This window comes from Hippoglossus stenolepis, chromosome 5 (genome assembly GCF_022539355.2).
Source record: "Hippoglossus stenolepis isolate QCI-W04-F060 chromosome 5, HSTE1.2, whole genome shotgun sequence".
NCBI lineage: Eukaryota > Metazoa > Chordata > Actinopteri > Pleuronectiformes > Pleuronectidae > Hippoglossus > Hippoglossus stenolepis.
Genome location: NC_061487.1, coordinates 21,599,431 through 21,623,532, shown reverse-complemented (window position 1 = coordinate 21,623,532; position 24,102 = coordinate 21,599,431). Strand labels below are relative to the sequence as shown.

The window sequence follows — 24,102 nt, the reverse complement described above, 5'->3', positions numbered from 1 at the left end:
GGAAACTGAGGGCGTGAGATAAATTAAGCCGGGGGAATTCAGAGAGCAGGTCTGGACAGAGGCGACCGGCCTGTGTGATATCCTGTGTATGGGTGTGTGAATGTGTGAATGTGTGTGTTGCGGAGAGCTGTCCATAAACTTGATGAACTGCCTCCTCCCATCTATCACCAGTAATCACTCTGATCTTCCTGGTGCTCATGTTCTCCAAAGCACTTGTACATTTAACATGAGACACACACAATTGTTTATCAGGGTTAGAGGATCAATGACAGCATGTGTGTGTGTGTGTGTGGGAGACACAGCACCGGTTGTTTGTGAGAATGTGAAAAAAACAAACACATGTAGGTTGACGAGCACTTTCTTAGTCAACCAGGTGTCAAGCGACAAGTGAGAAGGTCAGAATGTGAACGCAGTCATGTTGTTTTATTCATCTCCAGGCACATGGTGTCATGAAAAATGAATGGGCCTCTTCTCATTTACCCCGAAGCCTAAACGGAGGTTTAAACCTTGGTTGAAAAGGGAGAGTACAAGATGGATGGATAGTGGAGAGGGGTTTAAGTTTAAAAATCACAAAAACTTTGAATGTCTAATGTGTCATAATAAGAAGTTATGAAGGCAGAGAAATGTCTATATGCAGCTGAACAAGAAAACATTTTGCACACCAGAAAAGTGGTGAGCAGGTGGGGAAGAAACCCGAGACAGAAAGGGAGAGGTGGAGAGACTGGTGTCTTCTGATCTGATCGTGTCGTCCAGGTAGCCCTGCACATCTGCTTTTCTCCTCTGTTCTGACACAGGAGAGAGGAGAGAAGATGGAGCACGGGGGGAGGAGGCGATGGATGTTATTCAACCAGGATCTCTCCAGCCTAGCAACTCAGCCAGTTCAAGGCAAGGGAGGGCACAGTTGTGAAGATGGAGCAGGGAGGACAAGAGATGAAGAGAACGTCACTGTTTGCAAGAATGAGGGAGGAGTGGAGTGGCCGAGGAAAAAGGGAATGATAAAATCGCTTTAAGTCCTCATATAAAATTGGCTGATCACAAAAACTTGCAGACAAAAGCATCACTTTTGAGACACAGATGCGGAGTCGATGATGTGGAATGAAATGTGACAAACAGCGTCATTCCGCCACAGATTCTCAAAATAGTCATGTTCTGTCACATACACTGAGTCCTCCAGGCTGCTGGCCAAACCTGAACATACACGTACACATGCTCCTGCTGCCTGGCAACGTGCCTGATGCAAGGGAAGCAGCACAGAAACATGGAGGGAAGTCTGGATGGAGAGGAGCAACTAACTAGCAAATGTAAACACAGCCACACTGCTGCTGCATCAGAAAAACACACAGGTGTGTGCAAGACACGAGCAAGCAGACCAAAAAAAACCAAATTCTTGTTTACATAAATACAGAATTATATAAAAAAATCAATGATAACTGAAGGACTTGTGTATGTCTCTTAAATTCCATCTTAAAAAAGATACACAGACAAATAAATCTAAAAAAAACACATCACACTAACTTGGTGACATTCCTTCACTTTTCCCATCATGCACATCCCAGCAGCCATTCTGCACAAGTACTAAGCCTTGCTGCAATGTCAGCGCTCCCCCAACACAAACAGCGGCTGCCACATTACGACCTGCCCCATCACCTGTTATACCATACCTTATATGGTGCCGAGCCCTTTAGCCGAGTGGCTAACAACACAGCTTCCAGGGGTCTGAATCTTTCTCTCCCTCTTATATTTTGCCCCTTTCCTTGGTGCCGAGCACAACATCTGACACTGCAAATGTCTAATGGCGACTGCTCCGCCACTCGCCCTGCCTCTCGCACGTTTTCTCTCTGAATCCTTCCCCTCTCTATCACTCTCTTTCTTTGCAGTGAGCAGGGATGGGAAGGGGAGGAGTGTGCAGGTTTACATGTGTGGCGGTGGTGGTGGTAGTGAGAAGGGGGGTGGGGGGTGGGTGCTGGTGCTCTGCATCGTTCTGTGCCGCCAGACAATAATAATCCTACGGTAACCTCGCTCGGTGGAACCTGTTTGTGCGCAGAAGAGGGGGATATGGAAGAGCGGCGACAGGGGGAGAGCGGCATGATGGATAGGAGCGACAGACAGCAGCCGCCACAGAGAGTTTACTCAGCACAAACCGTCCCCTTACGCAAAACCATCCGTCTTCCTCCATCTTGCATCCAGGCAGGAACAATAAGGAGCAAAAACAAACAACTAGAACAGGCAGCAGCCAGGAGCTCGCTGTGAGGCTCCGGCTGCACGGAGGAAAAACAAGGCGAGAAGGAGAGAAAGCAGAGAGACAGAGACAGCGTGAACAGGCCCGGAGCAGATTCTGTTGTTACCATAGAAACAGCACTGTTGGGGCGATCAGGGGGCACGGGGAGGGTGATGAGATGCTACTGGTGCTGATGCTGGATGGAGGATGAAAGAGTGGCGAGAGCTAAAACTGACAATGGTGCAGACACATGAACAATAGATTGTGACAACTTGAGCTGAGTGACTGGGCTGAAGTTATCATGTTCCCCTCAGGAGATTCCTTTGTTTAAGTTATGTAAAAGATAAAATACTGATTTGTTCTGCTGTCTCAGTTTGGCCCATTTTTCTCTCTCGTCTGAGACAGAAAATTGAGCATCACTTTTTCCGTCTATGTCCTGAGATGGTTGGAAAACTACATCCTTCTGATCTCGATTCCAAAAATGCAGTGCTAACATACAGGTTCAAAGATGTAGCCAAACAAGGTTGGGCGCCTCTTTCAAGTCGAAAAAAATGCAGTTACACCTTGACTCCTGGAAGAAGGCAGAAGAACCAGATTGACTGGTCAATTTTAAAGGATATTTTTATCATCTCGTTTGGGAAAGCTACTGCAAAATTAATTTGTGTGTCATTAAAACCATAAGAACCATGTATGCAAAGGCACCTGGTGAATAAACCCCCATTTATACAGATTGTAAAAGCAGATGAAATCAAAGAAAAAGTATAAATTATGTGTTTTATTATTTCATGTCTACTCTGCCCATAACTACAAAAAAAGCAGGTTTAAACACTAGCTGATTAGATGATTGTTATCTTATTATACGATGAGCAAAATGATTCCACAGATAAATTAATAATCAACATGAATACCATTAATGTAGGGATATAGAGGCGCGTTGAAACATGACCTCAGCACTGGGCTTCCTAGGAAAGAGGAAATCCCAGAGCTACGTAAATTTACCCCTGCAGGGAGTGTCGAGTAAAATACAGACACCTTAATCATCTACAGACTTTACTCTCTTTTCAGCTGATAACAAACATTCTAATAATAAAAAGACTTCTTTGTACTGCATCACTAATATAAATCTGAAGAAGTAACTACTTTGTTATCCATAGAACAGATAATCCACACAGACACGTTCATGAGCCCATTCATATAAAACCAGGAGCAAAGCATGATGGGCCAGCTCAATAACGCCATATCAGGCAAACACAAAGGGAGCAACTGGAGGGCGACCAACGCTGATGTAATACCATACAGGTTATTCATTAACTCTGTGCATAACGTCACCTGTGGCCACAGCCTCGACTGGGCCGACACAAAAAAACAGCTCTTAGTTCCATACAATGAGAGGCAGGGGAGGTTTTGTTTAGACCACAAACAATGACATCATCGGAGCGTCTCACAGCCGCTCGTCTGTCCCACAAGCTCCGTCACAAGCGGTTATCATCTGCTCCGTCGGCCTCTTCAGAGAGTTCATGTGTCATTTACACTTTAAGACACAACAGAAAGGTTCAGTGCTGGGGGAGGACAGCGTCGCTGATTCCTGAATATTAGATAACAAGTCGGATTCAATTATGTCTAACCCACTTCCCTCACACTTCCCTTCATTTCAAGACAAATTATGTCACTAGTTGTAACTAGGTCTGGGCAATAAAATTATATAAATAATAATCATTATATTGTAAGTATGTCAACATACATCGCTAATGCATTGTACAACCAAAGCGGTTAGATATAGAACATAATTGATATTTTGCTGCACATAAAGAAGAGTTTTAAACCACAACTGTCACCAAGGAGCAAGAATCAGTCTTTAAATAAATAAAATAATAATATGCTAATTTTTTTCATTGACTGATATGAATTTTTTGGCCTCATCTTCCAGACCTATTTACTAATAATAATTTTAATTTGCAGATTATGTTCTATTGTCTATCTATACGTCTTTTTCATGACTATGTTATTTGAATTGTTGCTTCCTATTAATTCCTATTAATTGGTTATTGCCATTGGTCTCCACTTAGTTTTGTACACATATACATAAATTCTATAGTCTGTTAAAAGAAAAACTCAATAAGCATAATGCTTAATATTTTTAAGCATAAAAATATTAACTTAAAGCTTTGAAAAGCAAGTTGGAAGCTGGAACAAGAAAATTCTTTCCAATTTGTGTTTAAAAAAAAGTTAAATAAACAACATCTAGAGTGGCCCCTCCTAACAGATCTGCTCACATGTCTCATCACTTACTGGTATCATTACAGTTTAGGTCTCCAGATAATAACACCTTCACCCAGTGTTTACCGGACTCAAGCTCATGCATTACCCTTAAAAACAACTGTTTATGGATTCCAGTGAATATGTGAATGTGTCACCCAATGTGTGTATAAATGTGTTTGTACTTTGTAGACAAGCCTGGTGTTTCTTGCAAAACTGGCAGACAGTGAACCCCAGTGTGCATACGAAAATAAACAGTGCAACGTGAGTGGTGATGGCGTAATTTTGAAAATAAAATCAATTCCTGATTGGCCCTGGTGGAGCAGAAGCATAATCACACTGTAAATAACATTAACAGGTATAAAGCCTTGTGTTGTCCTCTGCATGATCAATACCCTGCTGCACACTCTGGGGTCATATAACAACACGGGACTACCCCATAACAACAATGACTGACACCAACAATACAAATACTTACATACTTAACACAATAATAATAATAAAATATAAATGTGTATTAAGTGAACACAAATCGTTCCTCAGGAGCTGAACATGGCCGGTGAAGCGATGCTGCACACAAAGAGATAGACGTGACACCGCGGCCTGTTTGATAACGTTAATAACAATGATGGAGGCTGAGCGGCCGCAGCGCACTAGAACAAACCGACCTGGATTAGAAATAAGAACAGAACGCGCTGAACACGAGATCAGCATCGAGCAAGCACAAAGTCACCGGGGCTGGGGCTGGGGGGGGGATAGGGGGTCGCGTTGTTTTAGTGGGAAACCTGCCCCCGTGTTGTTGTGACGCGTGGATGTGACCGCATGCGAAAATGAAAACTCTCCATTGATCGCGATGGTTATTATAAAAAAGAAAAAAGAGCGCAGCGACGCAAAGGGACGAAGAGGAACGCGTTTTCTGTACGTACCTTTAAAATGGCTGGACGGACACAGGAGGGGTGTTTGCACAGAAATCAAATTAAAAAAAGAAATTAAAAAAAAAGGATGGATGAGTTCAGCTCGGACGGGTTTAATTCCCATAAGACGAGCGCGCACCACGGAGAGGGGGTGCGCGCCTGACAAGTCTCGCTGCCGCAGCGGGGCACGAGGAGGAGGGTGGGGGATCGCTAAAGTGAGCTAGCTCCGTGGATAGCAACGCACTTGATTAAAAGGCAAATCTACGAATCGATACGTACACACACTCACACTCACACCCACTCACCTACGGCTCCACGCGGCTGCTGCGTGTTATTCAGCGGGCCTCCATGAGTGTGTGGAGAGGGGGGGGGGTCTTCATGAGCCCGGTGTTTACCTGGGGTCCAGGAGGAGGAGGAGGGGGGCGGTGCAGCTGACGGACGGTGACAGCGCGAGGGGAACCGAACACACACACACACTACACATGAACGCGCGGCAACAAACACACACACACACACACCGGCTCCTCTTTGGTTTGGCTCGTGCAGGGTTGAGTTAGCTCGTGCTAAGTTAAAGTTAAAGTTAAACCGGGGTAGTTTGCCTGAAGGAAGAGGAGGGGGCGGGGGCTACAGAAGGTGCACTTTGATGAACTGAAGCGATGAGGTCATAGCGAGAGAGAGAGAGAGGGCGAGAGAGAGAGAGAGCGAGGGGTTGACGTCACCTCCAGCCAATCAGCGCACACGGCTCAGGGGCTGGGTGACGTCAGCGCTCTGATCCTGCAGATTAAAGGGACAGTTTTTTTTTTTTTCTTTTTTTAAAGGAGACGCACTTGGAATTGAAAATGGCCCAGATAACTCTTCTGATAATAATATGATATATTATTATTATACAACCTATCTATCTATCTATCTATCTATCTATCTATCTATCTATCTATCTATCCCTCTATTTGTTGTCATGATCACTTAGTAGAACAATGCTTTGGATTTTTACCCGTTTCACAAAGATTGCTTTAAAGACATCAGAAATCAGATTTTCTCACCAATATCGCAACAAAGCCTTTGCAGTCCAGCAACTTGGTGATTGAAATAAAATTAAAGGTTCAGTGTGTAAGATTTAGTGACATCTAGTGGTGATATTGCATGTTGCAGCTGAATACCCCTCACTTCAGTCCATTCTAGAGTAAAGAAAATAATATCTTACAATTTAGATGATCACAAACTAGTGAAAACATATAGGATTATTTTATATTTTATCTCTGCCAATAGATCCCTTTCGCCTTAATCTTACACAATGAACCTTTAGGTTAAGCTTCTTTTATTTGAATGACATGCATTTATTATTTAAATTTTGAGTATGTTGTATATGAAAATCTATGATGTTTTCTACCCCAAATCACCATATGGCTAAAATAGCCACATGACAAACATAAACCATAAAAATGATATTTTTCAAAAGTAGTAAGATTCTATATTGCGATTGCAGCTGCTGCACAGTTTAAATACAAAAGGTAAGAAAGAAATAATAAATAAAAACAACAATATCAAAACGAGACCCACTGCTTGTTTCAGACTGTGAATTTGCAAGCTGGGGCAGACATGCTGACAATGATTGATATTTTTGATAATTATTATTATGAATTAAAGGCTCTGCACACCCACACAGTATTTTCAGTTAGCCTGGCTAATTAGGTATAAATTGGGGAAAGCCGTCACCGAAGAAGAAAGACAAATACATATAATTTCAAACAACAGGACCAACAGGGGGGCAAGAAAGATGCCAGTCAAGCCTCGTCTGTGCAGCTCACACAGTCCTGAGAGCAAAACATAAGTGAAAACACCGTGTGAGGCTGGACTATAGAGGTTTCAAAAGAAATAGATGTTTCAAGACATACAGTGGAAAACATTGATTCATCACTATCCCATTCTTACTATCCACTGAATAATAAAAGCTGTAGTAAGTAGGTGTTTGACTTCAGCATCATCAGTTGTCTTTTGTTTGATTGAAAGCCTTTGTTCTGCTGCTGTGCATCAGTGTGATAGTGTGTGTGGGCAGATGAATGCAGGGTGATGGAGCTGTGTGATAAGGTCGTATATACTGACACCTAGTGGTACAGATGTTGAACTGCACTCTGTGCTGCAAAATGATTTTCTTGTTTACAGCAGGGTGATTATGGGGTAGATGTCATTCACACAAATCATGTGTGTGTGTTCATAGATGGTTAACGGCTGTATTTGGACACTTTTCCAGTAATATCCACCACTCAAAGTGCTTTACTGTACAAGTCGTATTCATCCATTCACACTCCCATTGGTGCTTCTGTACACAGCACTTGTTCTACTCCACACCATTCACTCCGCAGGCAATTTGGGGTTCAGTATCTTGCCCAAAGGCAGGGAATCGAACCACTGACCCTCTGGATAGCGGGAGAACAGCTGCCCGAGAATAAGTTGAGACAACAACACAGATTCATGAAAATCTACCTTTATTTGGATGCAAAAACTCACAACGTAAAGCAATACTGTAGCAGAGGAGAGGAATACTGATTGCTGGTTGGTTGTATGTCTGCCTGTTTGTCGTGTGTCGTCGCCCCAGTTCGAGTGTCAGAGGAGGACCAGGTAAGCACTGAAAACAAGCACTCAAAGTAAAAGCTTCACAGTCAAAGTACACTGGACATTATCAGAGGATTACGTCAAATATCTGACAATAGTCTGCAGCTTTTCGTCTTGATCTCAGTCCTGGAAAAGGTTATTTTGGCAGTTTAATTTGCTAGTTGATTTGATGTTTGTAAATTGGTCCGAGCCCACACAGTTAATTCCATCCTCTGATAATGTCCACAACTGTTGTATCTGATGCATTTTAAAGTCTAAGATAGAAGTTGTTCGATTTGTGTTACATAGAAAACTGTTTTCACTGTTTTAGCTGCCTTACACATAGCAATTATTTCTTGTGTCGTCAACTGAGAGTGGCCTACAGTCACAGGTGGACTCGAGTGGGGACTGCGTAGAAACTCAGTCTGAGGTAAAATTCTCCAAGAAAAACGATAAAAACATACACAGAAAGCAAAGCATATTAAAGCAAAGCCTGACGGCGAAAATAAATAATACTGAGGACTGAACGTAACCTACTTATTCTCCGTACTGTAAGGTAACTTAGGTAGTCGTCACATTTTGTTCTGTCAAATGTTGCAATAGAAACCAATGGTTTGATCCACAGTATGAGCTACATTCCATCATGGTGTAAACGGAAATATACACAAGGCATCTACTCGAAAGGATTGTATCAAAATGTTCTAAAAATATCTCTGGTTGGTTTCACAAAAGCAAACTGTATCAAAAGCATTGGCCGAGAGCAAGCAATAATAATAATATTAGGCAATTAAACCCTTTTACACAACGAAAAGCAGGACAACCAATCACGTCGCTTTGATTGTGGACCTATGGAGTCCCATACAGCACATGCAATCCATTAAAACTCAACACAACCAAAAACACGACACAGATAAAAAGAACTTTTACAGCTGAACATCAGAGAGACAACCTTAGTTGGTCTATTGTGCTTCATACAGAGGAGGCCTGGCCTGTCTATACAACAATCATGGGCTTCGTACGTCACGGATGTGTTCAAGCTACTGTTGGAAGCAGAGGTGTCACAGAGCGTGGTTACTCAGAGGATGGGAAGCGTCTTGATAGTCATGGAAAATGTACAAGAAAGTTAAATTGTATATGAAAATCCATTTGTTGTGCCTATTTTTAATGCACCGTTTTGCTTTATTCTCCTGTTTGTGTGTGTGTGTGTGTGTGTGTGTGAGAGTCTCCAGAGGTCTGCATTGATTTTTCTGATGGCCTGATTCTATTCCTGGCCTCCGTCCCCCCCCCCCCTTGGTGTTGCCGGCTCTGTGACGCCTCTGGATGTACATCTATGTGGCCGTAATGCAGGAGTTGTTGACTGTAAACATCATGGGCCGTGAGGACTGCACAGGCAGAATGGAAAAAACTGTAATATCTTAGATTGCACAGATATCCTGATTAGTTAATCAATAACCTAATTGTTATACATTCCTATGTTCCATAACATTGCACATGCCTTTAATGAACACTTAGCACCATGCAACCTTAAGATGAGGCGGCTCCTGAATGCATCAAAAGTGGAAACGGGCCTTGTGTGATGATTTTTTACATTAAAATTCAATGAGTCGTGAAGTCGAGTCCGTGAAGAGAAAGCCAGATGTCACATAACCTATATCTAAAATGAATTTTTTGAATCTATATAGAGATAAATATAGGGCTGGCATTTGATAATTTCCCTATATCTCGTTTATGCTGGCACTGGTACAGTGAAGGGCCCTTTTTACTGACTTCGGGGACTGAAACTTGAATTTACACCACTGCAGGTGATCTTCAGCTCCAGTTGAACCGTTATGATATCTGTACATATACTGTGTGAGGGGCTAAGTCACACAAATAACTAAACAAGGCCTTGATGTCTGAGTGATATGATTAATACTTTTTAAAAAACCTTAGCAGTGCAGATGAAATGATGTCATGAGCACAGGCTTTGATTATGGGCCTGACTGCTGTGACTCTCCAGGACTGTGTGGATCAATAACACTGAAGTGTGTGATTAGAATTTTTGGAGGACTGTCTGAAATCCCACCTTCCTAATGTCTGTCCTGCTCAAAGACACACAACACGATTTCCTGTCAGCCTTTCAGTCCTGTGTGGGGTGAAGAGATTACCATGGTTTGGACTTGTTAAAGGGTGAGATTGAGATGACGCTATAGGTACAGTGGTGCATACCACCAGAGGCGGTACAGTGTACAGTGGTGTGTCTCGGTCTGGCTGTAGCGCTCACTCTACTACTCCTCAGCAGTGTGAGACAGCTGCTTCTCGTACAGGCTGAGGACATGATGCACGAACTGGTACTGCTCACCCGTCTGGATCATCCCGCCCCTGTTACGGAAAGACAAATACAATCATTCAGATAGAAAGAGAGTCCACCAATTTAGTCCAGGCTGAAATATCTTATCAACTAATGAATGCAATATCAGTAAATTTTGCACAGACATTCATGTCCCCCCCAAGAATGAATTAACCTTCATGATCCTCTGACTTTTCCTTTAATGTGATCCTGGGGTTGATTTTCACGGTTTCGATTAAATGTGTAAACATTTGGCTGGATTTCAAATTAAAGGTCAATTAAGGTCGCAGATCCTGGATTTATTTTTTATTTTTCACCTTTACACAACAGTTGAATGTGCTGAACCATTCTGATTGTAACTAGCTGCTTATCTTAATTGTAGTCAAATCTACACCTATGCATCATGCACTGAATTTGCTCTTAAAATATTTTGTACCTATATAGAAATAAAACTGGGTCACCAGCCGCAGGGAAGAATAAAGTGTTCATCACGTGTTCTCAAACAGGTCATGCAACACAATAGACGTTGTGACTCAGCAAACACGCATGTAACTAACATTAATAATGGCTGCTCTCCACGTAGATGTGCACGTGTCAGGGGAAAGCTACTGTGCATGATGGCCGACTGGAGTAATATCCTCACATTATGCTATTGAGGTGAACCTCTGCTTTTCCAACTATGACAAATCAAATAGTAATATGAATGATGGTGAGTTTAGGGTTCTACAGCCTAAATATGAAATATTTGCATCATTAACACTCTTGTGAAAACTGTTCTTAATATACAGAGAACATGAACTTTGTCACTCTAAATCTATTAACATTTTCAACAGAAATATTAAGACCATTCTGACATGTTTTTATCCAATGGTTGTCTTTGTCTTCTGCTGCTGTCTTAAATCTGTTTTATTTATTTGATATGCTGCTTTTTCCTGAAGTGTTTTACCTGGTATCTGTTTTATCCTGATTGATTTTGTCTTAACCAACTGTTTATATTCGATTTCATTTTATCTCTATTGTTTTATCATAAATGCTTTTAACTGCTGTTCTGTGAAGCACTTTGCAACAGGTGGTTATTTTTTCATCTGTGATTTATCTGGTTGTTTGTTTGTTGTTTAGCAGGATTACGCAATTAACATGGACAGATTACCATGAAAATTGGTGACAGGGTGCGGTGTGGGTCAGAGAAGAACCCATTACATTTTGGTGTGGATCTGAAACTGATATTTATGAGTGTGTGGTGTAGTGCAGATCCAAATAGAAATCCAGATATAGCTCATGTAAATGTCGTTTCATAAGGTGAGTGTTGGTGGTGACATTGAATGTCATTCTAGTTCATGAATTGAACCTTACAAATAAAGTTATAAAAGTATTAGTTTATTGTTATCACACCAGCTGTTATTAGATTCCACCTTGACTTGTTACGGATGTTGACAGTTGTTCATATATATTAATTTTCACTAACTTTTAATTTTGTGGTAAAGCCCACAGAGAACTATCTTGTAATTTGGAAGAAAATAATCTCAAACAACGTCACTTGGGCTTTTACGCCAAGAGCTATAGACGTGAGAATGGAAACAGTCTATCATTATCTCACCTGTCCAGACGGAGCTGGCAGGTGGTTCTCAGGATGTCGACCACACCCTCGGTCCTCAGCTGCTTGCACAGGATGGAGGTGGCGATGAAGCAGCCGGTTCGACCAATTCCAGCACTGTTGTGGGGGGGAACATTGGAGGGGTGACGGGATGGAGGAGGGTGGAGTAAAGAAGAAGAAAATAGATGGATCAATGTATTGATTAGCACTGATACCACCAATCAGATTGGTGCCAAATCCTCCCTGAGGAAATCAGACAGCGGAGGATTGGAAGTGGGCAAATGCTTTGCTTGCAGAAAGAGTGCCAAGTGGTTTCTATCGTAAAAACAGCAGCAATTTCCCCTTATGTACTCATATTATCAACAAGGGTTTATTAGAGGCCTTTTGACTCGAGCCACATATCGAATGTATTTAACATGAACTATTGCACCTTATATCACATTATGAGCCACTTTCATACCTGCAGTGGACAATTATAGGGCCGCTGGAGGGCGGGGCTTCCTCTCTGGCTCTTTCCACCTCTTGTACCAGTTCCAGCAGCGGTGGAGCCTTGTCCGGGGTCTTCTGATCGGGCCACGACGTGTACCAGTACTGCCGCAGGCTGCGCTCCTCCCCGCCACACTGGTGCAAACACACAGACAGGCATGAAATGTAGACGCCATCATGTTGTGCACACATGACACAAACAGGCCGAGGGTGCGTTTTGATCATCAGCCCGTTGCTCTGCGTTTACATCTAAATCGTTACCTTGGTGTTTGTTGCTACGACAACAATGAATGCAGAGCAAGACAAAAGAGAGAGTGTTTAAAGAAAAAGCTGATGTCTCTTTTTCACTTGTCTATACTGGACATAACCGAATCCATCATCTGCCTCCGTTCCCCGAGAGTCCGTCTGACAATAATCATTAATGCTACCGATAAACAACATAAACCAGTGGAGTTGAATAAACAACAAGCTTTTAACTCACAGCACAGTAATGTAATGATCCCCTGGTGCTTAGTAATCAGTCGCAGGCTGCATTTACTGAATTATCATGTTTGGCTCGCTGAGTGCCAATGTCACCATGAACCCAAATTAAATATGAAGCAGCCATCATGAACACATGAATGGAACTGGAAAGTGGAGCCGGATCCGAACATTGAGTCAACATCACGGTGAGACTGTCAATGCGCCTCGACAGTCTGATGAAAAAGTCTCGTCAAAACATTTACTTTGGCAATAAAAACCCAGTTGTGTTTACTTTGTATCTTGAGAACCTAAGATCACAATCTTGTGTGATGGCAGACAAATCTTCCCGTCATGTTTTTTTTAAGTGGTTTCATATTTGTGTTGAGCTCAGTTGTGTGGACGGTGTCTTGACACAGGCTCAGGCCGACGTTGTGAACAGATAAACTGCAGATGACAGCAGCTGATCCAATGTGTGTTAAAGGTTTGGTTCACACACGTTCTTGAGAGGTGTGAAGTGTTTTCACATACTTCAACCAAATACAATGGAAGTTAATGGAATTAAAAAAATTAAAGACATATTTATATAGGCCTATTGTATAAACTACATTTATATATAAAATGACTGTTAATCTCATGTCTTTCTCTCCATCACCAACTGTAGGTTCATGTTTGTGGTTTTGAGAAAAATGTCTGAACAATTATTGGATGGATTCACATGAACTTTGGTGACACATACCAGTCAGAACTTTTCTTCTAGCGCCATCACCAGGTCACATTTATATATTTATTTGTGCAGTACTTTGATTTATGACCAAAACTACTGACAGTGTTTTGAACAAATGTACCTTCTGTTTAGGGCAGTATGATAAAACACAAGTGGAAATGTCAACAAGGTAAATATTACACCTGCTAAATATCAGTATATTGCCATATGTTAACATGTTGATTTTGTCTTTAACTTATTGATTTGAGCAATAAATAAACATACATTGTGTGACACACTAACTGATTTCATGTTTTACCTTCAGCGTGAACACCCTCAGACTGTAGTCATCCTCCTGGGTTACCGTGACGACAGTGATCTCGATGCCCTCATGGCTCACAGTCTCCTCGGGCCAGTACTCTGCACATTTCTGCAGGACAATGGACCCACAGGTGGATGTTTTTACTAATTACCATTATCTTTATTAGCCTATCTGTACATTTATATCATCATCATCATCATCATCATCATCATCATCATCATCATCATCATCATCATCATCATCATCATCATCATCATCATCATTGCTTTTCAACACACTGACCTCATTCTTCTCCTCCAGGTTGGTGATCATCACTATGATTGGGGTTCTCTCTTGCCACACCATCCGCCAGAAATCCCCCACTGTGTTCACGGTGGGACCCTGGGTGGCGATGTATGCACGCTCCTCACCCCCATATCCCTGCACACACACACACACACACACGAGCTTATGATATACAGTTATGCTTTATGTCTCCAGTGTGTGTGAACAGGAGAAACGGAGCACATGAGGTCAGAGCCATTGAGAACAAATAGAGTGATAGCGGCTGCAGAGCTGGGGCAAGATACACATGGTTTCACTTACGTTGAGATAATTAGCATTTATGTAGGTTGTGAGGAAATCCTCTTCATCCATTGAATTCAGTTTCACTCTGCTGTGTGTATCTGCAGATGGAGAGTACGAGATTACCATGAGAAATGGAGATGGATTGTAATTTTATAAGGAGAATGGAATAATTATGCATACATATTGTATTACAGCTTTGTTTTATAACAATGTATTTTTGTGTGAATGTCAAATATCTGGTGCACATACACCGACCATTCCCAAACACATCTGGGATAAATAGAAGATGAGTGTGTGAAATTATTAAAGAGTAGCAGCATAAAAAAAGCTTCTTACAAAATTCATAGCGTCATGATCTCTTTTTAGTGATTGGTGGTGGTGCTGCTGCAGCTTTACTCACTGGGTAAGATGGTTTTGTAGCGATTCTTTCTCACCAGCCCTGGGTAGTTGTACTCCTTTGGGTCCACAAAGTTCATGGGAGTTTCCTGCCGATGGACACAGAACAATGGGTGCAACAACAATCAGTCCTTGCAGAAATGGAGGGGAACTCCTCGCCAAGGCAACGGAACATTATGAAAGTATGTCCAAAGACATGAAGTCACCGCTGCCCTTCACTCTAAACAGCAGACACTGGTATTCTCTGTAGGTTTATGTATGCAAATATGACTGCACCTTCTCTTCCTTCGCCCACTGACATGCAGGCTTAAAGGATTGTGCAGAGTTCTACAGGGTGTTTGTGTGCCTGTGCATTTGTGGCCGTGTCTATGTGTGTCAGAGTTTATCTTCTCTGGTGAGTAGGCGTGAAATAACTTTTGTTGCTGCGCTCACATAAAACTCAGCCTGCAGGTTCTGGTCATCCATGGCCCGTGTGTGGAGCATGGCGGGGGTCAGGGTGTGCGTTCCCTGTCGCAGATACTCCTGGGCCGACTGGTCTCTCGGGGACAGCTGGGCTCCGTAGCCGTAGGGCTCGGTGCAGCCTGGCGTACACATGTCCAAGGTCAGGGAGACGTTGGAGCCCCTCCTGTATGATACATGCAGAATCAGACAAGATGAATAGGGATACCTGGAGATACAGATTTAAAATGTGAATGTTAACATGTTCTCTTTTCTTACCTCTCTTGAAGCCCCACAGGCGTGACAGTGAGGGTGGTGGCGTCCCCCTCCATCCTGGTGTCAGTGCCGATGTCAAAGACCGGCGTCTGGGGGATAAGGTCGAGGTCCAGCAGATCCTCCTGAGCGTCCGTCCACTCAGACAGGGTGAAGGAGGGCTGGCGGCTCACCGACTGACGCCGATCACCAATGTCCCTCGATACAGTACCCGATGACCACAAGCCGGTGCCATAACGCCACTTACACACCATGTGGATGACCTGAGGATATGAACAGACATCAAATCAAGTAAATAAACAAGCAAGTAGCCAATCTGCAAGTTAAGATTTGAATGATCCAGACTGAGAGCCTTCAATCCAACTTTAACATAAAAAGGAGTTTTACCATGATAACACAGATGGCCACACCGACGCCAGCAGTGCCCTGGATGATCCAGTTGTGCTGTTGGGCATTCACCACCTCACTCACCAGCACCATGGACTGGCCACAGAGAGACACAGAGAGGAAAAGGTAAATAGACGGAGACAACACCAGATGCATCACATCTTCGGGATTATTTTCTTTGGGGTCATCCTTTGAAAACAAACTGAAACGTGTCCAGTAGTGACACTTACATCCATCCCAAAGATCGGGTGACAGGGCAAGATGAAGCCAAGGTAGAAGTCAATGACCTGCAGGGCTTTGTAGATGGAGGAGAGTGGCCCGTTTCCTTCCAGCACAAAAAACACCCAGTACCCCTGGGAGGAGAGAGGAAGGCAGATTGTCACCGACGGTCACCCAGTCACTTCTGCAATGGTAATCAGGCAGCGCTACAGCTGCTCTCAGGTGAAAAGCAAACAGAAGACGAAGAAAAAAAAAGATGGCCTACTGCGCTCGCATAGAAAGATATGTAAATTGGCCAAACGCAGTCTGTTGTCATAATCATGGCTGCATTTACGGTGCTGTATTATTTTTTACATATGGTAATACTGCACCTGTTCTTTTTCTCTAGAATGAATCATACATGAAGTCAACAGAGACAGTGAAGAAAAGAGCTTGGGAATTCTAACGATGTGTCCAACTTAGCCCCAAAACAATGTAATGACGCACATTAAAAAAGACTATATGTAAGATAAGGGAGATGGTGGCCTAAAAGTCTAAAACTGTCATTTGAATGGCTAATGTTGCACTGTGGATTTTTAGTTATAGTCATCATGCTGAGCTGGAAACCAAAGCAGGTGCAAGGCAAACAAATAAATAAACACACATAGTCTAATTTAAAGGTTCAGTGTGTAGGATTTAGTGACATCTAGTGGTGAAGTTGCACGTTGCAGCTGAACACCCCTCACCTCACCCTCCCCTTCCAAACATGAAAGAGAACCTGTGGTAGCTTCAGTTGTCACAAAAACTCAAAAGATGTTTAGTTTGTCCAGTCTGGGCTACTGTAAAAAAAAACATGGCGGCCTCCGTAGAGAGGACCCGCTCCTGATGTAAATATAAAGTATTTAAATATAAAGGGCCCATTCAAGGGTAAAGAAAATAACTGTTTGAAACTATTTAAATGAAACACAAATGAGATAAGAGTTTGCCAAGTTTTTACTTCACAATTTAGTTTACGTCCATTCACATACCGTGACTTGGGAGACCACAAACAGTGCAGCCCAGCAGTGGATCTCAATCAAGAGTGCGTACACCTTGTGCATGAACACTTCCTGTCCCTGTGGGCTTTGGCCCCCCGCAGGTCCATCTCTGCGCCCTGGGAGTCTCTCTCTTTTTGGAGCTCTGTCGCCTATTTTCTCAGTCTTGGTGGGCTCATCCAGCCATACCGGGTCCTCGTCGGGTCTCAGGAAGATGGAGTCCTCGGTGTGGGAACGGGTGGAGCTGCTCAGCCGGCGGGTCATGATCCCCTGTTAAACAAGACTCCTTTTTAACAAAGGTAATTCACATGTCGTCTCTTTGTCATCACAAGGTTTTCACAGCTATTTCTGATTTTGCTTTTTGTTATTTTTTTAAATAATTGTACATTTGCCATTAAGGGATAGTTTGAGGTGGTCTTGCTCAAGGACCACCATGTGGAATGGAGGAACCGGGATAGAACCACCAACCTTCTGGGTTAGTGGACGAACCGCTCTGTCTTCTGAGCCACAGCCGCCCTCGTGACCATATTGATCGGCAGTTCATGATGTGCTACTTGTGTTTGACAGAGAGTTATGTTTATTCCACAGGTCTATTCAGATGTATGGCTAAGCGGCTTGAAGTGGCTCTCATCTCCGGATACTCTTGTCTCTCGCAGATTGGAGTCTGTTGTGTGAATGCATGCGTGTGTGTGTGTGTGCGCGTGTGTGTTTGACAGAGTGCAAGAGAGAGAGAGAGCGAGAGAGAGAGAGAGAGAGAGAGAGAGAGAGAGAGAGAGAGAGAGAGAGAGAGAGAGAGAGAGAGAGAGCCTCTATTGTAGGGAGATGAGTCAGGGGTAGCTTGTTTACAGCCCTGTCCGTCGCCTTGGCAACAGAGTGGCTCTCATCCCTCTCATCCATCCTGAGCATTATCATCTAACAACACACACACACACACACACACACACTCCCTCTCTGTATCAGTCAGCAGTGTATTCAAAGCCCTTTTCCTCCCCGCTCTTTTGTCCTTCAACCATTAATAAAGGTGTTTTGTACATTGGCTGATTACGGCCACATGGTTTGTGCGGATGTGTGAATGCGGGGTCTTATGTGAGTGGTGCTGTGCTGCTTGCTCACATATCTCTTTTTGTCTGAATGTGATGCCGATTGCTAAAATTGGGGCAGCTGACTTTGGCTTGAGTTTTCATCAATGACTTCCAACCAACACGGCACAAGAGAGTGATTTCCCAGTTGGCTTACTGGTATGTCAAAAAGAACTATATACGTTGGATCACATGACTCACCTATGATAGATGGCAGGGAACTGGGGGAAACAGTCAGATCACATGATCAAGTTAAATCCAACATCGTGAGGCAACCAGCCGTTTTCAGCCATTGTGCCGCAGAGTCGAATCTGAAGGACAAGAAACAAACACATCTCATGTGTTCAGGAGTAAAACCAGGAGCTACAGGTAATTCAAACACCAAGTCTGTCCCCAAATGCTCCATCAGTGACACTTTGTGACCAAAATTCAACTGGTCACGCTAAGACAATGTTAGTAAACCAGCGTCATCTAATGATGGATCAGAGTAGCACCCTAGCCAGCTCCCAGCTGTGCTCTCATGAGAGGAGGATGGAGATTTGAGGTGACACAGTAAACTGTCAATATTTTCTCCCCCTCTCTCTCCCTCCCTCGGAGGCAGAGGATGATTTGAGCCAGACTAAGCAGACACCCTCAGAAATACATTCAGATTGCCTCAGTCGAATCAGTATGCATGAAGTCAAGCGTTAGATGCTCTCTTCTCCCTCGCGTCTCCTCTCGTCTCCTCTCCTCCTCTTCCACTGGACCCTGTTGAACGAGTGGGGTGAGCTCAGAGGAATATGAGACCACACCAGTAGCCTCTGTGTGTGTGTGTGTGTGTGTGTGTGTGTGTGTGTGTGTGTGTGTGTGTGTGTGTGTGTGTGTGTGTGTGTGTGTGTGTGTGTGTGTGTGTGTGTGTGTGTGCGTGTGTGTGTGTGTGTGTGTGAGTGCAGGTGTTGAACAGAGGGGAGCTGCTTTGACTCCTTTTCTATCTCTCTTTGCTCGCTGCGAAGGTGGTTTTGAAGTGATGACGCCAGTTAGCCTGGCCCATAGCCATGGCAACGTGCATACATACAATGTACACACACACACACACACTGTTGTATAAGACAAAACAGAGAAAGTTCAACGTACTTCCTCTTTTTCAATGTTTGATGGACATGCAGGTAGATGAGTGGATGGAGGGATGAATGGGAGGAAAAGCAACTCTTTTTTGTGTGAAGGTTGTCTGAAGCAATGACGCAGTGAGGTCGGCGTTTTGGTTACTGTGGCAACGAACATACTGTAGTGTGCGCAGGCACACACACACACACACACACACACACACACACACACACACACACACACACACACACACACACACACACACACACACACACACACACACACAGCATGAAAAAGGAAATACACAAACATACATCTGCACTGGGAGAGCAGTGACAATATTCACCTTTGTCTAAAAAAAATCTGCCTCTCTTTGCTCTTCTTCTTTGAAGCAAATAAGTTTGTTTGTCAGTCACTTCCCTCTGCAGCTTAGTGCTTGTTGGCGAACTCTCTTACATGTACCCAGGGCTAAAGCTCAGGTTTTAAAAATACTAAGGTCATGTGTCCTGACAGAGTCAGGAAATACTGACCAGACACAAGAAATACATATTTTTCCAAATGTATATTTGATTTATTAATAAAATGTTCAGGCCTAAAGGTTGCACAGGTTATAAATAAGGGATAAAAGATAACACTGGAATCCAAATATAAAATACAACATACCCATTGACATTCAACATAGCCAGAAAAATATTGAGGACATGACCTTAGTGTCCTTAGTTGTGACGGCAGTTTTCCCCTTTGAGCACTGAGATTGTTAACATTTTATTATGTAACACCTTCACTGTGTTACAGATTCATATTTATTCAACCTGAGCTCCTCATTAAAGCTTTATGATGTTAACGTTGTCAAAATTAAACCAACACTTTCCTTTTCGTGGACATGCAGTTCCATTTAATTGAATATCTTTGTTTGTTTGGCAAATTATTGTAAAAAAATCACTCACAGTTTAGCTTCATATGACAAACTTGGCATCTCTGGATACTCGAGGATCTCCCATAACATTTGGCTGAAAGCTGAATGCTAATGGTTGGAATGATGGAATACATAGTAAGTGGTGAAAAGTTGCCCATTCACAATTAGAATGATTGACAAGAACAGAAGAAAATCAATGATCAATAGCGGTTTCGATTTGAACACGGTGTTTTCAGAAGCACGTACAACCAGGCCTGATGGTAAATAAGTCAAACCTGACAGCTGATTCAGCCACATTTCACACTGAAGGTCTATTCTACTGTCTTTGGTTCTTTACAAGCACCGCCCCCTCAGTCTTCAAATGGAGTACGTGTGTATCGTTTACATTGATCTGCGTCCATTCAAAGCATCCGACGTCCAGCTGAGTTTAAACAGACGACAAACCTGTGGCCTCTGTCCCAGGACCACGAATGGCTGTTATCACTGGCAGTTGTGGAAAAGCTCTCAGTTATAGGGACAAGGGGGAATTAACGTGTTTTGTTCTTTTTGGCAACAGCTGGCTGCCAAGTTAATGGATATTCCTAATGCCTCCAGTGTCCAGTCTGGAGAGATAATGTGTCCAAATCTGCTCTTCCATACTCTGACTCTATATTCTCAGCATTTGTTTTGCATTTCCTGTTTCCAGGTGAACAGAAGTGCACGAGGAGTGAGGTATCGAGCGTGCTGCTGCTGCAAGAGCTCATGTGGCAGGGAGACGAGGGAAGAGGAAGCTCTTACTGAAAGTGATGATGGGACGGTAACGTGAGATAAAGTCACGGGGGCCGAGACCTGCCTCATCAGCCGTCCTCTCCAACACACACACATATGAGATAAAACCTTGACATTAATACACACATAGGCTCAAAATGACCTTAAAATGAAACACCCAGCGAGCCTGCAGCCTCCTCCAGTATATCACACAGACAGATAATCAATCAGCTCCATTGTTTACATACACTCGTACAATCTCTAGCAGCACCTCCAGGGCCATTTCAGAGAGAAATCTCATTAACACACGTATAAACCTACAATTCAGCCTAAGTTGTGTTGTGTAAATAATTGAAATATGCTGCAGAGCGAATTGATTTACAGGCTGCTGGAGATAAATCTGGATTCCCTGTGACAAAGGCTTGTGTTACACGATTGCACTGCATCAAAAACACCAGTGCAGGAATGGCACTCTCTGGCAGTCATTCATGCTATAAGACAAAACACCATTCATATCACGTACATGGCTACGGTGAGCTAGAGGGACCACACAGTGCAGAGCTGGATGGATTAGTAATGAATCACCCAGGGAGGTGGACTGTTGCATCTCTCTCTGGTAACTCCCACACTGTCACACAGGCTTGATACAACGCTGAGGAAATCAAGCTTGGAATAATAATAGATGAAAGTGTTATTACCAGCATCAAAGGACCAACCTGTTGGAAAATGATCTGTTTTCATATTCTGAGGAAAAACCACACACACACACACACACACACACACACACACACACACACACACACACACACACACACACACACACACACACACACACACACACACACACACACACACACACACACATACAGAGCCTACATCACACATCCCTACCTTTTTACAGCCAGAGAAGCGCAGCAGCCATATGAACCGTGGGTGCTTTGCTGAGGAATTGGTATTCACCTCATGTCGCACAGCCGCGGAGGGGGGAGACGAGGGAGAGACATGAGGGAGGAGAGGGAGGCTGGAACAGTCACTCGCCCATGAGCCTTAAGTCTGGTTAGGATAAGTCCTCTTACCTGGCTGAGCCCGTCTTCACACCGCCATCTGCTGCTCTGCACCCTCGGAGCCAAAAACCCAGGAGCCAAGCGCCAAGCACCACGCCAATCCCTTTACTGCTCCTCTGTCTGGGAGCGTGTTTGCATGGGCGAAGGAGGCAGACTGACAGTGAGGGACAACGACGAGCAAAAGGATGGTGCGAGGTTTGGAAAGGCAGGATCTAAATGTGTGTGTTTAAAATGTGTGTGTGGAAGAGAGGTAAAGGTATAAAAGTCTGATGGGTTTTTTTTTCTTTTGTTAGTATCCTGGAGGAGAGAGACCGAGATCCACAGGCGGCAGCTTCGTCTATATATGCAGCAAGAGGCTGTACGGTAGCCTTGGCAACAGAGCCAGGATGAGGGAGAGCGAGCAAGGGACCTGGAGAGAGAGAGAGAGAGAGAGAGAGAGAGAGAGAGAGAGAGAGAGAGAGAGAGAGAGAGAGAGAGAGACTCTGCGTGTGTATTAATCACATTGTGGGGATATAAATCTATTCTTACAGCCACATTGGGGACTCAGCTCCAAAAGATGCTTTTCACAATGTAAACCATTATGTTTTAGGGATTTAAGGTTAAAGATGGTGATATTCTATTTTGTAATAATTGTCAACAAACCCTGAAAATGCGAAAATCAGCGACAAATGTATCACTGAACAATTACTTTGTCGCCAATAGGTTAATATAGCAAATTCAACGATGTGCCCAAAAGCTAATAAAAACACCAATGAATCACATTTTCCCGTATCACAATCAACACAGGCACTTTAGTTTGTTTTCAGTCAATCTCTCATATAGGCTCCTGTCCTGAACCCATGAATACTCATCAATGTGTATTCAGCCATACATACAACCACACAATTTACACCTGTGTGTGAAACATTTGCTTGAAAGTCTTTTTTCAAAATCAAAACAATGTATTCTAGTTTTTAAAAATTGATTTCTGCACCATAAACCAATGTGTGTTGGCCCAAGGTCTCGGTAAAGATGTGGAAAAGTACGGCTGTTGTCTGTATTATGAAAAAATACAGAATAGAACATTCCCAACTTTGTGAGTCTCCAAGTAAGAAATACAAGTCAAAGCAGTGTCCTCATAAGTGACACAAATATATTTGTGTGTGTTTGTGGAGTCGGATCATAACACATCACTGAGCAGTGAACACCCCCCGCTGTCACCTCCTCTGCCTCTCACCCTCATTCTCATCTCAGTCACCCCCCCCTCGCCCGCCTCACCCACCCTTGTAACTCAGCATCACCCAGGTCTACACTCCTGTTTCCATTCAGGATTGTTTTTGTCATCCCCATGTTCTCACTGCTCCTGATTATTCTCTCGCGTTCTCCCTCTCACGTCCTACGTTCTCTTCCCTCCCACTCTCTCTCTCTCTCTTTCTCTCTCTCTCTCTCTCTCTCTTACAACCGCCTCATTTCTTGTCTCTCTCCCCTTTAGTGTGTCCCGTTCTCTCTCTCTCTCCCTCCTTCCTGTCTTGCCATATGGTAGCCTTTCCCTGTCAGCTCTCTGAACTGACCAGCAGAAAACAGCCCAATCTGATCAACACAAATACTGGGAGGCGGGTGGGGGGGTGGGGCACAAACACTATGTCACATTCATATGTTCATGGTAATGCAGCATTGCCGAAGCAGATTGCGTAAGCTTCATAATGTAGTTTAAGTATAATAATTCTGATGGTAAAAAAAAGGGGGAATGAATGGAATGCACAGTACTACACTACACAACACACTTTCTTAGCCACTTGGGGGCAGCAGAAACAACCTGCAAACACCACAAACACACGTCATCACTTTTTAAGTTAAGCTTAGTTTTTTTAGCAGCAATTTACTTATTTACACCTCCCGCAGACACAAAGCAACGTGATCAATCATCTGGAGGTAGGTTTTTGTGTCCACCTGAAGAGAGTAAGCCACATATTCTGCCTCCTTTTACCTCTGGGTTTGGCCCCCACCAACTCCTGATGGAAATATCTGACTCAGCTGCTGAACGTTTACTTTACTTTGAAAACAAGAT

At 43.4% G+C, this 24,102-nt stretch overlaps 2 protein-coding genes across 7 annotated transcripts in view; both read right to left on the bottom strand.

Annotated features, from left to right (window-relative positions):
* The window catches only part of dusp8a (dual specificity phosphatase 8a), a 44,464-nt gene extending 38,440 nt beyond the window's left edge, over positions 1-6,024 (bottom strand). For 2 of the 5 annotated variants that reach the window (XM_035156105.2, XM_035156109.2), the window contains exon 1: positions 5,694-6,024. The gene's annotated coding sequence lies outside the window, so the exon portion shown is untranslated. Of the gene's footprint in view, positions 1-662; positions 815-1,661; positions 1,856-5,400; positions 5,535-5,693 lie in introns of those variants that run through there. The other 3 variants (XM_035156106.2, XM_035156107.2, XM_035156108.2) reach the window with 3 other exon arrangements.
* A 1,830-nt stretch (positions 6,025-7,854) lies between these two features.
* ptpn5 (protein tyrosine phosphatase non-receptor type 5) lies at positions 7,855-22,459 on the bottom strand. 2 transcript variants are annotated; one of them, XM_035155924.2, is made up of 14 exons: positions 22,068-22,459; positions 18,447-18,556; positions 17,161-17,436; positions 16,165-16,287; positions 15,935-16,030; positions 15,554-15,810; positions 15,269-15,461; positions 14,841-14,925; positions 14,459-14,538; positions 14,156-14,293; positions 13,871-13,981; positions 12,361-12,521; positions 11,904-12,017; positions 7,855-10,338 (listed from the first exon to the last, which is right to left on the bottom strand). In XM_035155924.2, the coding sequence occupies exons 3-14, from the start codon at positions 17,428-17,430 to the stop codon at positions 10,245-10,247; spliced, it is 1,722 nt and encodes a 573-aa protein (XP_035011815.1). In that variant the 5' UTR covers positions 17,431-17,436; positions 18,447-18,556; positions 22,068-22,459; the 3' UTR covers positions 7,855-10,244. The 2 variants fall into 2 exon arrangements, with proteins under 2 accessions (XP_035011815.1, XP_035011814.1); XM_035155923.2 differs by lacking the exon at positions 22,068-22,459 and adding an exon at positions 21,883-22,059.
* Between the last annotated feature and the right edge of the window lie 1,643 nt (positions 22,460-24,102).